Below are 17245 nucleotides of genomic sequence, written 5' to 3'. Positions count from 1 at the left end.
GGCATAGACCTAACTGCTTACTACATTTTCACCCAATTAAATCCCTCCCTGCCACTTTATACCATTCAGTAGAGGAAAGTATGAAAAACAAAGGTGAAAGATTACAGCCTTGTCCAACCTTTGGAAGTACTTTGAACCATGAACTCATTCTACCATCAATTTGCACTGCAGACAAATTATCAACATAAATGCCTTTGACTGCTTTCAATAATCTTTCCTTAATCCATAATCTCTCAGTTAAGCAAACATCTTTTCCCATGATACTCTGTCATATGCCTTCTTTAGATCTACGAAAAATAACCATAACTATTAGCAATTTTCAACTAACTGGCGCATTCTGAAAATGCGATTCTGATAGCCCCTCTGTGGTCTGAACCCACACTGGTTTACATCCAACTTATTCTCAACCAATGATCGCATCCTCCCTTCCAAAATGAATGAACACCTTGTCTGGTATATTGATCAATGAAATACCTCTGTAGTAGTCACAATCATAGCTGTTCCCTTGCTTATATATAGGTGCAATTAACTCTTTTGTACAATTAGAAGGCACCTCACTAATATTCCATGCTAATCTTATTACTCTGTGAAGCTATTTCATCCCTGCCTTCTGACAATATAATACAATTTCAGATCCAATTTTATCTTTTCCTGCTCTGCTTTATGACAAGAGAGTTTTCCACTTCCTGAAGTATAATTTCACTGGCATCACTGTCCTCCTCCCCATGAGCTTGGTTGTTTGTAACATCAACAGAAAGATTTCCTTTTATGTTGAGAAGATATTCAAAATAATCCCTCCACCTAACCAGTGATTTCCTGGGATCTACAATGAGTTCACCTTATTTACCCAAAACACAATTCATTTATTTTTCCTATCCCTTTCTAGGATTTTTTTATTACAGTCCTTTCCAGGTTATTACTGAAATTTCCCCATGGCTTTTTCTTGGATTCATGCATTATTTGTTTCATTCTGTTTCTTTCATCTACATAAAATTCCCTATCTGCATCAATCCTTGTTTAGAGCCATTTCTGATCTGCATTTAGGGCAGTCGCCCAGGTGGCAGATTCCCTATCTGTTGTTTTCCTAGCCTTTTCTTAAATGATTTCAAAGAAATTGGAAATTTATTGAACATCTCCCTTGGTAAGTTATTCCAATCCCTAACTCCTCTTCCTATAAATTAATATTTGCCCCAATTTGTCCTCTTGAATTCCAACTTTATCTTCATATTGTGATCTTTCCTACTGTTAAAGACGCCACTCAAACATTCATCTACTAATGTCTACTAATACTGTTTCTATTACAGCATCCCTACATGCCACCCATTCTCTTCTACATCCTGAAGCTGCTTAATGTCTTATCCATGTATTTCTCTCCTGGAAATTTTCCTCCTTTATTCATCTGTAGACAGATTTCACTTTTCTTCATCTTAGGCCTAGAGATACTTAGTTCACTACATATTAGATAGTGGCTGCATCATAAAAAATCCATGGAATACCTGCATATTCCTAACAGATTTCCTGAATTCAGTGTTGGTTATGATATATTCAGTCATGTGTAGTGGTGAATAGCCTTATGCTTGAAGAATGTATTTGTAACTGTTAATCACATACTTGCACAGAAGTCCATTAAATGCTTCCTGTTCTTATTAGCTTCCATATCTTTCCCACTTTTAAACATCACCTTCTCATATCCTTCAGTTCTATTTCCAACTCTTGCATTCAAATCACCCATCAGCACTATCCTATCCTTCCCGTTGACCTTGACTATGATGTCACTCAGTGTTTCATAAAACTTGTGAAATTCATCCTCATCTGCACCCTCACATCATGAATACACTGAGGCAATTCTCATTCTAATTCCCCCAACTGCTAAATGTACTCACATCATTTGCTCATTTACATACCTAACAGAAATTATGTTGCGTGCCCTGATCAACAGTCCTATCCCTTAGCTGTTTAACACCTGTTAACACTTTATAATCTCCTATTCCTTCTACATTATCTCCCCTTATCCAAATATCATTAACCCCTAACCCCTGACTCGGCCAGTTTTACTTTCTTTCTTCCATAAGCTCCATTAATATTGATAGCTCCCCATTGGATTCCATTTCGCTTGCCAAGTTTCTTCTATGGAGTCCCTCACCTGTCAAATGGAAGTGAGACTCCAATACTCCCATAGGTCCAAGGCTTGCTTAATATGTTCTGAGCATGCTCGGTGAAAATTCTGTGAAGCAGGATGCTACCCTACTTACACATACTCCAGTGAGAATCTCTCCTCTAACAGGTTAGGGACCACCAGTGGACCGTACAGCCCAAGCCACCTCAGTACATGGAGGGCCATGACTCAGAATATGTTTGTGATGCCCACTCCTATTCCAGAGCAAATATTATTCCAACTCTCAGGACCATTTTCTAGGCCACTCAGCTGTTGCCTATCATTCTTGAACTAAGATATAGAACAAGGAGTTTCAGTACATTTGATGCACCATCATTGTGATTGCTTTTGGTTCTACAATTGGTCTCTTCAGCCATGATGGTGAGGTATAATGACTGTCTTATGAGTGTATGAGTGTTTAGGATTAGAGGTTCTTTGATGGCTGAAGAATATTAAAATTCTGGAAGGTTGTGTTCAAAATCTTTGTGACTATGGTACTAGATGTGTATATATTATTTATTATTATTATTATTAATCGATACGGCCACCTGTGAGCCACGTTTACACAATCTTCCTTCTGTCACGCAGACTGATACCCTTCTCTTTACACTCTCGCAGGTATTCCATGGATTTTTTATGATGCAGCCACTATCTAATATGTAGTGAACTAAGTATCTCTAGGCCTAAGATGGAGAAAAGTGAAATCTGTCTACAGATGAATAAAGGAGGAAAATTTCCAGGAGAGAAATACATGGATAATTAACAAGGACAATACCGGGACAAACACCACAATCAATTAAAGAAACTATTTGAAATAATTTATGTTGGGTCCACCTAGTCAATACACTTTTCATGATTGAAATTATTTATTTTACCACATGATATTTTTCCTGAAACATGTACGATTAAATAATTTCAATCATTAAAAGTGTACTGACAAGGTGGATCCAACATAAACTACTTTAAATAGTTTCTTTAATAGATTCAGACAAGTCAATACAGGATCAAATAAATACCTATTATGGTTAAGTTTATCAACAACAAATACTACAATGTGTGACATTTTCCTCACATGGACTTTAAACACATAATCTTTGTTCCACAAAGATACAAGTTATAGTAAAATCTTTGAGTACAACGTAACGACAATGGGTCAAGATGACAATATATTTAAAAATGAAATAACTAATAAATAGAACTGGGGAAGATGAATAATATTTCATAATTTATAGCATTATTTATTACAACATTACCACATTGATATACAAGATAACGCCTATTGGAAACCCCAAACTCAAAGTATGATATGACTGGAGCAGTACAGATGCTGTAAGAGGAGACTGCCTGTTGTTGCTACCCCACACTCTTGTTTTGAAAGTTGAGAAGAGTGGACACGAAAGCTGAGCCTTGTTATTAACACTGATAATTGTTGTGCTCCGTACTTGCATCTCGTCACCACTTATACGACAAACGGGTTGCGACTGTCGTACGGTCGGTCTGCTGGAAATTCATGTTGTAAAATCTATTAACTGTGATTCTTCTAATTACTTTTAATAATAGTTTTATTGCAGCCAAAAGGCCATGTAATTAAGTACATTAATTTTAACATTTCCATTTTAACATTCTGAACAGAATTTAATCAGCGATTTCCCTCTATTAGGACATGTTAAGACGTGGTATCTATCACAATCACGATCACACAATTTACACATGCATCCAAAATCAGGTTCATGAAATGTTTTGGTTTTGCAAAGCTTAAAATGAAAGCCATGAACAGCCAATCTAATTACAATATGTCTTAATTCATAGTTTACTTCCATCCATCCCCGCGTCGTCATAGCATCTGTTGCATAGAAATCTTTTCTGCTTCAGTTCCGTAAGTAGTCGATCGTAATTTGTCGTGGATGGTAGTGACATCTTGAAGCGTAGCTCTTCGATCAGGAAAGATTCCCTCGTCAGAACATACACAAGTCGAGATAGCGTATACTTCGAAAGCCCCAGAGCTCTCTTTAAGTATGCGGCTTTGACTTTCTCTATCCGTCGTAGACTATTGATATTTAGGTATTCCCAGACGAGTTGTAGACCATAGGTGATTATAGGCACAACTTTAATATTGAAGAGCTGTACCGCTGCTTTAACTGACATCTTACGTAAATCTTTGATTTCGTTCACTGCTTTAAATGCCAAGATTGTCCTATTCTCCATGTGTTTTGTGAAAACATCACCTCTGGTTTGGAATATGACTCCCAGATATTTGAAGTGACTAACCCTTGTTAGTTCTTTGCCATTGTAATGGGCTCTGTCAGTCACTGCTGGCCTTCTCCCTTTTCTGAAAATCATGTAGACAGTCTTTTGGTCATTTATGCTGAGATCAATTTCATGTGCCCATGCTGCCAGAAGATCAAAGGACTCCTGCAGGTCCTCCAGCTGTTCTGCAGCGAGAACCATATCATCTGCATATACATACAACTTTACACCATCTTTGATGCATCGTGTAACATCCAAAGTGATTATTGAGAACAGAAAAGGGCTTAGAGGATCTCCTTGTAGTACACCATTAGTCTGTGTTATTGCATCTGATATTGATATGTTATCCTGTATATATACTGTATTGTTGGAGAGAATGTCTCTGATTATGACCATCAAGTAGTGACTCTTACCAATTAATTGCTCCAACTTTGTCAGGAGTATGTTCCTATTGAGCATATCGAAAGCTTTAGTGCTTCCTCGATATCTTGTTTTAAACACTCCACCGCTTGCAGGGTAGAATAACTTCACAACAGCATGTATCTTACATTACTTAAATTTAACTTGCACATGCTTGGCTCAGATAGTCATGTTCAATATTGTGTTTCCGTGTGCTGTAAATAAGAAAGTGTTTTCAATGTGTGTATTCAACATCAAGATGACGGACCAACCAGGATGGATTATAACTCATCTCCAGATCCCGGTGGCAACTGGTTCATCAAAAGATAAGTCCTTACCTCATTTTTACTAAACATTCATGCTTTCTTTCAGGTAGTGTATTTATATTTTTGTATTTATATATATATTTCATGACAATGAGCAGAACATGTAGAGATTTTGGGAATATGAAAGTGATATCGTGTCATCAAATAAACAGAGTCTAGGGATATGAATCTCAATTTTTAGAATTCCACGCGATCTTATAATTTTATTGCACCGTAATGTAGTCTTGAATTTCTAGAAGTCAGTCATCACATATATGAATTGTAATTATGTTACAGTGGTCAGACAAGTAGGATCTTCGAAATAATAGTTATTCATGATCAAATTTATTATTGTGTTTTTTATACAAGTTGCTTTGCGTCGCACCGATACAGATAGGTCTTATGGCGATGATGGGATAGGAAGGGGCTAGGAGCGGGAAGGAAGCGCCCGTGGCCTTACTTAAGTTACAGCCCCAACATTTGCCTGGTGTGAAAATGGGAAACAACGGAAAACCATTTTCAGGGCTGCTGACAGTGGAGTTCGAACCCACTATCTTCCGGATGCAAGCTCACAGCTGCGCGCCTCTAACCACACAGCCAACTCGCCCGGTGGTCCGTATTTAAATGTATGTTAAGACAAAGAACATTACAAGTGTGTATTCATTTCCACCTATTCAATACAAAGTGAGTTCTTGTGATTAAGAATTATATTTTGTCATTAAATACAGGGACATGATTCACCCATTATATGGGCATTATCAGCCTTAAACTCATACCTGTAGGATAAAAATAGGTGTGAATTTATACCAGCCACAAATTAAGAATGTGTCAGTTTTAACCATATCCTCATGTGCCATCTTGACGATGACCAACAGCATTTCAGCATGTTTTTAACAATCATTACGGGAACATTTCATTTGTTTTATGTTGGTCAATGTGAAAACACCATCTAGTAGTTCTGTGTCAGCTGGTGGTTATTTACAGTGGCATTCAGTGGCTTGCATACTGCTAACACCACTCAAGTAGATTTGGTGATTGATGATCTGACTACAGAATCAACATTTATCAGTTCCCGGTTTGCAATTGAAATTGTAATGATTGGCAGTGATGGAACTAACAACACTATGAATATCAATACAAGAAAGAGTCTGGATTAGAAGCATACTCCAGATGCTAAGAATTTAGAGCATAATTTATTTTTCAGATTTTACACTTAGTTCATCCCAGATTTTAATGTTAATTGTGTGTTTGTACATTACCTTGCATGTCAATTGTGTGTTTTTACATTCGTTTAGTTATTAGCTGTATTACATTAAGGCTGAAGATGGCCAGCCAAGGCCGAAACTAGTCCCTAGTTTAGTAATGTAATTCAATAATATTGCATAATATAGTATTGAAAAAGGTTGACCATACGGTATTAATTTAATAATTATTAACGTGGACTTGCCTTCGACCCATGCAAACAATCGATTGTACGGAAGTGGAGTGATTGTCGTATGTTCATGTTTTAAATTTTTGTCCGTGTAGTCGTAAAATGACACTGTCCATCCGTAAAACCGTAAAATGCTGCAATTTCCATAAATTTGATGGATAAACCGTAAAAGTTGGCAGGCATGCAAGCGAGTGGTAGATTATAAAATAAATAATCATTCCCTCAAAACAGTCTGACGTACGAACTGAGGACGTATTTTACAGGCTCAGCTGACAGTGGACTCTCCAAAATGTTGAACTTTGAATAATAACTTTCATTATAAAGCCGTAGTGAAACACGGGTAAAGTGTCGGCCTCTGGATTCCAAGATAGCGGGTTCAAATACGGCAGAGGTAGTCGGATTTTTGAAGGGCGGAAGAAAGTCCATTCAACACTCCATGTCGTACGATGTCAGCATGTAAACGATCTCTGGTGTCATATTTGGTGTTTACCTGACAAAATTCATTAAACCTCAGCCATAGACACCCAAGAGAGTGTCGGATTATTATTATTATTGTTATTACTATTATTATTATTATTATTATTATTATTATTATTATTATTATTATTATTATTATTATTATTATTATTATTATTATTATTATTGTACCAGGTGGTACACCTCCACGCCGCTAATTCAAACTTTGCGCCAGTTGAAACTCCTCTACTGGAGGAAGCCTGAACTTTATCTACAGTGTTAATTCTCAAGTTTCTCAGAAGATGTCCCTACTTGTAAATTTTGAAGTTTCTGAACTGGGTCGTTTTCGATGTATTTTTGTTTTGCCTGTAGTAAGAAGTGTGGACATTCTCTTCTAGATGGCACTACTGAAGGACTACAATTATGCACCCTAGTGCGAAGTGAAAGAACTGTGTTTTTGGAGAAATTTTGGGTTCATAAGTTTGTTCTTTGTTAAATTTCTTTCAGGCATTGTTTAAGTTGGCAATATTAACCCTTTCCTTCCGCCAGTTTTGAATTTGACCAATAAGGAATTTCTGTAATTAATTTTCCACCAATAAGGTGTTTCTTCTTCATCTGGTGTAGTAGTTTTTGCAATTAACCAATAAAATGATTGTGGGAGGGTGTTATCATTCACGAAACGCCTCGAACTTTCCACGAGGGTATATAAACTGCTGATTTTCGGGTCTCCGGGCCACTTCAGTAACATCTATCATTGTGTAAATTATGTAGCAGGGGGCGGGAAGCACCTCTTTCTTCGGGCAGTAGTTCAACCACCAAGTAATGGCCGTTTAATAACTTCTTTTCTTGCTAGCTCAGCAGTTTAACTCTCGGGGCAGGTCCGAAGCCTTTTACCATGTAACTTTCCTTTAAAATGTAAAAACACTTGGTATCTATTCTATCTTTTTAAACTACAAATTGGGATAGAGAGTGCTTAACCCTCTCGAGCTCCCACTCATATTGCTTTGAGGTGAACTTATTTTCATAACCGTTTCTTCCCTTCTAATGTAATGTAAATCGTTTTCTTATATAAGTCACCTCTTTAGTATGGGATTAGCCCTTGCATTAGCGGCCTAGTGCCAAGTAGGTTTTAGTAAAGTATATTAGGAGTGCAGTTTCGCCTCCTCTCAAGTTGGTATTTTGGAGGCCACGTAATGGTCCTGTTTCTTCACTGAATAGGCCTCAGTAGGTTGGGTATTTTTACCCCTGTGTTATTTGTGTTTGGAGGTCAACTTGAAAGTGGAGTTTGGTGTGGCCTTTGATAGGCTTGAACTTAAGAGCGGGTTGCTCTTTCTTAAAATTTGTTTCTGCGTGCCTCGAGGAGGCTTTACTGTGTAATTGGGAGCAAGAGCTCCTGGGCATGATTGGGGTCTTCTGCCCCTTTGTTGAATCTTGCATATCGTAAGGTTGGGCTTATAGCTCAAGAATTGTGTGTCTGGCTCTCGGAGCCCAAACCCTGTAACACTGTAATTGTACACTCTCGAATTGTTGCTAGGCTACTGAGTACCTGTTATAATTGTTATTTATTGATCTTGAAAAGAAAATATAACCTTGTTAAATTAACTTTAATTTCGTATTTTGAGACCTGTTCACCCCAGCACCTTCTTTCACCTCTGCTGTTCCACAGATACCTCGGAACAATTATTATTATTATTATTATTATTATTATTATTATTATTATTATTATTATTATTATTATTATTATTATTATTATTATTATTATTATTATTATTATTATTATTATTATTATTATTATTATTATTATTATTATTATTATCTGATAATGTTCTTTGAAGAACGAAATATGTCATTCTATTCTAATTAAATTGCTTCTTTTTCAGGTATAATTCTGTTACCATGTTTTCTTTTTCAGGTAGTTTTTAAATTTACAGTATTTATTCAAAATTAGTTTTAGCAGACTGAAGAACCCTGACAGTTATAAAATAACTGAGTCAAAAACTGAAAAGAAATGGCTTCACATATTACAACCCTAGGAAATACATCACATGATATGTAAGGTCAGTCCTTGTTGAACTCACCATTTGGTTCTACCACAAACTCAGGAACACTCCCTACATCAAGGGTTATGATGTCTTCAGCACTTCCTACTTTATTGACAGCAGTACATTTGAAGTCACCACCACTAGCCACAGCTGGAATTCTGAGGACGTTGTCTTCAAGCATCTACAAGGATTAATTGGTTATTGATGCCAGGTGGAATTCATCAAAGGATTCAACAAAATGATTATGAATATAAGATTTACTAAACAAACTGACAAATAATTGCAATTCTGACAAGCTTTCATGGCACTGCATTATTTGTACATTACATTCTAAATAAAATATTTTTGTCAATGAAAGTCCTCCAGTATATAAAAAGTGTGTGGGTTACACTAGAAAAAATCCTTTAATCTTAAAATGTAGACTTTCACGACCACTAAATAACATATTATTATTTTGTTGATCTTAGGTCATGCAATAATTACTATCATCATAATTTATAATTTTCATTTCCATACTGACGTTTGACTTATGTGATAGGAACCAGTCGAGAGATTTTCCACCATTCAATGCTTTATATAATGTGTATCATTTATACCCTTAATATATGAAGACTAGTTCAGATTCTCTTGGAATCATCATCAGTTCAAACAAATACATAAATCAGAAAAGGTGTCAGGACATTTTACAAGGAATATGCCTTTAAAATACACTTAAAGTAGTTAACATGAGTTGTATGTCATAAAAATACATTGAATTTTAAATTATTTGGTACCTTAGAGTCCAAGTCACAATAACTGAGCACGTATGCACAATTTTAAACAAAATTTTAAAACATTGTGTAAAAACTTGTGGTTAATCTTATAAAGTTTCTGTAGATGCTATGGATGTAACCATAGATATAAAGATATATGTTAAAAATATGAACGTTTGATTTGGTTTATTTATTTGTAATCAACCGTCAAATAGGTTAAAAACGTGTGTCACAACTGACACTTTAAATGTTGTGGAAAATCTTGTAAGAGTGCCGATGTTAAGGCTGTCAGTGATGCATTTCAAAGCTGCAATCAGGATTGTCTTCAGATAATAACAAAGATGAGTAAAAACTATAAATGGCAATTGTCACTCCATAGTAACTAGATTCAAGAGAGAAAAACCCTGGTAGAACTATACAGCATGTCTGGCTTGAATGTATAATAAAATAAAATATTAATATCTTGAGGAATAAGGGAGATAATCATTGATGGTTTGGTTCTACAAGTAGAAAAACTAAAAATGATTCTTTACATACCTAATACACCTCAATATGAACATCATTAGTGGTGCAACAGGAGCCGAATCTGTATTGCAACCCCCCTCTCCCTCTGTCAGCGTACTTGGTGAAGTGGGTCAATATCAAAAGTGATCTGCCGGTTTCTTGAAGGTGTCTGTGCCATTTCCTGATGGATATGTACATTGGGGAACATCGTCACTTAGTCGCAATTGATATGCCAGCCAAAAGCAATGCTGTACAAGCCCAACAGACAGCCATCTGAGGCTGCCTAACCTTCAGAGAAGAGAGACAGATGGGATACTTATATCTCAGGCCACCCGTATGTTGGGATGCTTACTTAAAAATTCACACATTAAATGCAGTTTTCAAATTTAAATGCAGCATTCAAACAGCTATTGCACATGCTACATCTGCAATGCAACAAAACACATGGAGAGGGGTGAAATACTGTTTCAACATCTGTCACGCCATTAATGGTGTGCATATTGAGGGGTATTAGATAAGTAAAAAAAATAATAATAATACTGAGTTTCTCTACTTGTATATCTATTACTTCTCAAGATATTTATTTTAGTACACATTCTAGCCAGACACCCTGTAGTTCATTCCAGGGCAGATTACCTATTAATTGTTTACCTAACTTTTTCTTAAACATTTTCAAAGAACTTGGAAATTTATTGAACAATTCCTTTGATAATTTATTCCAATACCTAACTCCTCATCCTATAAATGAATATATGCCCCAAGTGAAAACGCATTGAGGATTAACACTAGTTCTTCTTCAGACTGAGCTACAACTGCATTATCTTCAGCATACTGTAACTCGACTAACGCTGTAGAAAGCGTACAAGTCTTCACCCTTAGACAGCTCAAATTAAACAGTTTCCCATCCAGTCTATAATTTAACTGTATTCCTGGAGGAAGAACGTCCTTAACTAGCCGCATAACAGCCGCTATATATATAATGAGAACAAAGTGGGGGAAATTACACAGCCTTGCTTAACACCGATATTGATATGAAATGGCTCTCCAGCAGAGTTTGTACTGGTAACAGCTGCCATCATATCAGTGTAGAACAGTTTCAAAATGGAAATAAATTTCTGTGGGAAACCATACTGTTACAGAGATATTGTAGTGGACAGAGGTGAAAGAAGGTACGGAGATGAATGGGTCACTAGAAGGTAATCAGAAGATTAATTTAAAACTTTAAAATTAAGGTTATATTTCCTTCTCTTTTTTTCTTTTCTTTTTTTTTTTCTTTTTCAATTTTAGGTACCAAAATTTTGCTTACAAGTTAAGTGACAACATTTAGAAAATCAGAACAATCAACTAATGACAAATTAGCAAACTTGAGTTTGCAGCTCCCTAATTACCAATTTTACATGAGCACAGCTGCTCCCATTAACAAACAGTGAAGAAGACGGGTCTCCCAAGTTCTTTTACATCAAAATCAGAGCATCTTTGCTCTACAAGTTAATCTAGGAGACTACTCCCCGAACCTTACGACATTACAGCCTTCCAAAGGCACCATCCACCTCCCTAGGCCTTGCAAACCTAATATGACCGGCCCTGACTGCACAGCCACAAGCCTCTGCACACTCCGAATTCATGCTCCTATGTGCCACCCAGTGATGATTTTAACCACTCGCACTTACTCGGGCATGAGTATATCATATGTATGTTGTAATGTACTGCCGACCTCGGCTACGGATGAAATGGAGATGTGACTATGGATGGTGAACTGTCGGGTTTGGAAAGGTCCTTCTCGAAACGTTTTTTGATAACACAATTTTGGTAATGATCCTTCTGCAGGTTCACCTAAGGAAACCTTGTTACGACTTTTACTTCCTCTAAATAATCAAGTTTGGTCATCTTTCCAGACACACTGGAAACTGCGCGAAGCAGATTCCATGCACCGGTCCGAAGACCTCACTAAATCATTCAATCGGTAGTAGCGACGGGCGGTGTGTACAAAGGGCAGGGACGTTATTAACGCGAGCTTATGACTCGCGCTTACTGGGAATTCCTCGTTCATGGGGAACAATTGCAAGCCCCAATCCCTAGCACGAAGGAGTCCTTTCGGACTAGGAGGACACATTGATTCCTTCAGTGTAGCGTGCGTGCAGCCCAGAACATCTAAGGGCATCACAGACCTGTTATTGCTCAATCTCGTGCGGCTAGAAGCCGCCTGTCCCTCTAAGAAGATGTGTTGTTGCCGGTAGCACAAACGGATACCGGATGCGACTATTTAGCAGGCTAGAGTCTCGTTCGTTATCAGAATTAACCAGACAAATCGCTCCACCAACTAAGAACGGCCATGCACCACCACCCACTAAATCAAGAAAGAGCTCTCAATCTGTCAATCCTTCCGGTGTCCGGGCCTGGTGAAGTTTCCCGTGTTGAGTCAAATTAAGCTGCAGGCTCCACTCCTGGTGGTGCCCTTCCGTCAATTCCTTTAAGTTTCAGCTTTGCAACCATACTTCCCCCGGAACCCAAAAGCTTTGGTTTCCCGGGAGCTGCCCGCCGAGTCATCGGAGGAACTTCGGCGGATCGCTAGCTGGCATCGTTTATGGTTAGAACTAGAGCGGTATCTGATCGCCTTCGAACCTCTAACTTTCATTCTTGATTAATGAAAACATACTTGGCAAATGCTTTCGCTTCGGTCCGTCTTGCGACGATCCAAGAATTTCACCTCTAACATTGCAATACGAATGCTTTCGACTCGCCACCACCGGCAGGACGTCCCACAAACCATGCCAGTTAGACACCAACGAGCGATGAACAGACAGTGTGGGACACAAATCCAACTACGAGCTTTTTAACCGCAACAACTTTAATATACACTATTGGAGCTGGAATTACCATGGCTGCTGGCACCAAACTTGCCCTCCAATGGATACTCGTTAAAGGATTTAAAGAGTACTCATTCCGATTACGGGGCCTCGGATGTGTCACGTATCGTTATTTTTCGTCACCACCTCCCCGTGCCGGGAGTGGGTAATTTGCACGCCTGCTGCCTTCCTTGGATGTGGTAGCCATTTCTCAGGCTCCCTCTCCAGAATCGAACCCTGATTCCCTGTTACCCGTTACAACCATGGTAGGCGCAGAACCTACTATCGACAGTTGATAAGGCAGACATTTGAAAGATGCGTCGCCGGTACGAGGACCGTGCGATCAGCCCAAAACTAAAGGGACAAAGGGACGTTAGATAAGAAATATGAAAGGAAAGAGCCTTGTACAAGTCGAAGCAATGTTAAGCTCAGCTGAGGGTCCTGTGGCCACTAACTCACACTCCCAAGTTGAGATCCCCCGAGGATGCCTCTTATGGCAGGCAAGGAATACCATGGATGAATTCTACTGCCCCCAAACACAGGAGTCAATAAATTCCTTCGTTGACTTTCAAAGTCCGTGATTAAGACCTATATGTTGCTAGCCGCTGAAGTTGGCCGAATCTGACAAGTGAGACGTGCGTGTAGCGGGAGCCAGTTATATCTGACGCTGAGTGAAAGTAACAGTTTTATAGTAAGCAAGAATATTTTCCTGGTGGATCGTCATATCGTAGATACGCATGGAATGTGTATTGCCGGCAAATTTTCAACAAGTTCCCTTCAATATTATGATGCCAATTTTAAATGGTCAAACCCGCTGAAATAAAGAACAATTGTACAGCTGCAAAAAATACGGTATAACTAAAGCCAATGTTTGGCGTCTACAAATAGTCTAACAATGTGTACTGTATAAGAAAGACATTCATATGATTTTACAAAGCACTTTTTAAGCCTGATTAAAAATTTTTGAAAGAAAAAGTGGGGGTCGTCTTGGATTCGGAGAAATAAGGTAATATATATATATATTTAGAATGAAATTAAACACACACTTTCACGTAGTATCGGATTTCGAAAAACAAGACATAAGTAAGCCGTAGTGTGGATGTTCAACGCGAAAACGCAAGTTTTGAACATACTGATTGCCATTTCATACTGATTTTTACAAAAAGATCTGATATAACGACAATCCACTATAGCGAGTAAATATTTCGTCGTTATGAATTCTCGCTATAACGGACTTCTACTGTAACTTATCTGAATTGTCACCTGGAGACACAGATGACTTACTATGCAGCTTACAATCTGTTTCAACCACTCAGGTTCACCTTTCCTTTACACCTCCCCTTCCATTTCTTGCCCAGAGCAGACCTTTGTTCATAATTTAGTGTTTGTGCTGGAATTTACTTCAAACCAATAAGAGACCTACTCATCAAGGAGCCAGTGTGGCCAAGGAGGTCTCATAAAAATTTATAAGAGAAAACACTATCAGAAACTAGATGAATCAGCACAATTCTATTCCCCTGACTATATACTACAGTAATTAATATATTTACTTTTGATGTATTTTATTTTCGATTATTTTTTCAGTTGCACAGATAATTTGCAACTAGATAGTTAACTCATGAATAACTGAGAGTTTACTAATATTATTGTTATGACAACTTGTAGCTTACCTCAAACTCACTGCCTGTTGAGATATTTCTTCCATTTACTGACCAAAAAACATCTGGCTTTGGAACACCAGAAGTAGTACATGAGAGAAGTACAGTAGTGCCCCTCAACAGTTTCTTGTAACTCTCTTCCACAGTAGCAGTTGGGAACTCTTCATACACCAATTCAGCCACACCAACATCTAATGAAGATGTTACAAACTTTATTAATACATACCCCAATTTAATAATTAAATAAAATTTTTGAACAACTCGAAACTATAGCACAGGTATTACATTATATTTCATTAATTCTCCATGATTGCCATTGCCTTATAAGCAACCACAGCAGTCCTGAAACAATTTAACATTTGCTTGCATTGGTACAAGTCATTACAGTAGGGTGGCTTATTGTGTAAAAAACAAATCATGGTGAAGTATTAGCAAGAATTTCTTAATAATTTTATTTTTGATGGTGAAGTATTAGCAAGAAATTCTTAATAATATTTATAATAATATAATTGAAATAACTGTTGGATATCCCACTAATCACAAGAATTTTTTTTTTTTTTGCTATGGGCTTTACGTCGCACCAACACAGATAGGTCTTATGGCAACGAAAACAAGAAATATTTGAAGAGTGAAAAGTGAAGGTATCAGCTAAGAAAAGGAAGGGTCATGAAGGGTACAATAATGAAAGACTGCATACAGAAAGATTGGTTACAAACTGAATACCAGGAAGACACAGATTCTCTATCAACCAGCCCCTGGAGAAAGACATAGAGAGATCAATGTCTCTATCGATGGAGTGAGCTTTCAAGTAGTATACTCCTTCCCTTAACTTGGCAGCATCCTCTCATCAAGTGCAAATATAGATTTGGAAATCCAATTTAGAATCAACCATGCTGGAGCATCCTTTGCCAAACTACGATCCCGAGTATTTGATAATTATGATGTCAATGTTGCAACAAAGATCCTTGTATACAATTCAGTTGTAGTTCCCAGCTTACTATATGGATCTGAATCCTGGGCATGCTGCAGGTGGCATATTAAAAAGTTGAAATAATATCACAAGCAATGATTAAAGAGAATTTTGCATATAACCTGGCAAGATAGATGCACAAATGTCAGTGTACTTGAAGAGGCACAGACCACCAGTATAAAAGCCATGGTTTTAAGATGTCAGCTACAATGAACAGGGCATGTAATATGCATGCCCGACAATCGCATTCTTAACTCTCTTGGAGCCAGGCGGTACTGCGAGCGTCCGCCCTTTAAATTGCCAGAGCCGATGAGATCGGCCTTTAAATATCCGTGCGGAAGTTGCCAGAGCCGATTACATCGGCCGGCTGGAAATTCTGTGATATACATACTTTTTTGGCAGTCTATAGTGACGTGCATACTTTTGTGACAACCTGTAGTAAAGGGGCTACAAGTTATTGTGTGCCTGACCTTGCTTTGGAATTTCTAAGAGGGTGTTCTAGCTTTCACAAGAGTTGTTTCCTGTGTTTAGAAATACCGCTAACCGGTCAGTACGTGATTGCTCCTTGCAGTGAGTGGATTCTTGACAGCAGAATGGCAAGTAGTTCACGTGATATATTTTCAGCAGGTATTGATGACGATAAATTAATGGAATATTTGGAACAATGCGAAGTGAACGCGGATGATTTATCGGATAGCGATAGTGAATTTAGTTCAGAGAGTAGTGATGAAATTATACCAGACACGCCCCCGGGATCACCACAGCTAAAGAAGAGGCGTTTATTTGTTTCTAATGGCAGTAAGGCTACTGTGAATACTGTTGTTGATGAAACTAGTGATGACGAAGATGATGATGATGATGATGTCTCTGGAGTACATTTTGTGGAAATTTCTCCCAATGAACCTGACAACGTTCCTCAGTCTCCTGTTTCGTTCATGGAACTTCCTGGACCTAAACATGCCCCTGCGCCTGATTCTCCGCCCATATCATACTTCAATTTATTTTTCACTTTTTCTCTGCTAAACCTTATAGTCACCGAGACCAATCGCTACGCTGACCAACTCCTTACTTGTAATGAACTGTCACCTAATTCCCGCTCTCGATGTTGGAGACGCACTACAATTGACGAAATAAGGGCGTTCATAGCTGTCATCATGAATATGGGACTAATAAGAAAACCTACCATTGTTTCGTACTGGAGTACTGTAGACCATTTCATTACCCCTTGGTTTGGTGAAATGTTCTCAAGGAATAGGTTTCAGCTTATTTTGAAATTTTTTCATTTAGTTGACAACAGTAAGCTTTCTCCTCCTGGCTCTCCAAACTACGATCCCTGTGCTCGATTCCAGCCTCTTGTAGATCATGCTAATAGGCTGTTTAGACATCATTATACTCCTCATCAGCAACTTTCCATAGACGAAAGTTTAGTTGGAACTAAATGCCATACACAACTACTCCAATACATGCCGAATAAGCACC

The 17245-nt window shown here is 38.0% G+C and overlaps 1 protein-coding gene across 2 annotated transcripts in view; it reads right to left on the bottom strand.

The window, feature by feature from the left end:
• Positions 1–17245, bottom strand: part of LOC136858164 (hemicentin-1) — a 709155-nt gene that overhangs the window by 494357 nt on the left and 197553 nt on the right. For both annotated transcript variants that reach the window (XM_067137503.2, XM_067137504.2), the window contains exons 14-15: positions 14809–14987; positions 9073–9217 (exon numbers count right to left, since the gene is read on the bottom strand). In XM_067137503.2, the coding sequence (XP_066993604.2) occupies positions 9073–9217; positions 14809–14987 (324 nt within the window). The remainder of the gene's footprint in view (positions 1–9072; positions 9218–14808; positions 14988–17245) is intronic.

The sequence above is a fragment of the Anabrus simplex genome, chromosome 1, assembly GCF_040414725.1.
Source record: "Anabrus simplex isolate iqAnaSimp1 chromosome 1, ASM4041472v1, whole genome shotgun sequence".
NCBI lineage: Eukaryota > Metazoa > Arthropoda > Insecta > Orthoptera > Tettigoniidae > Anabrus > Anabrus simplex.
The sequence above is the reverse complement of the archived record's forward strand: the minus strand, read 5'-3'. Positions and strand labels throughout refer to the sequence as shown.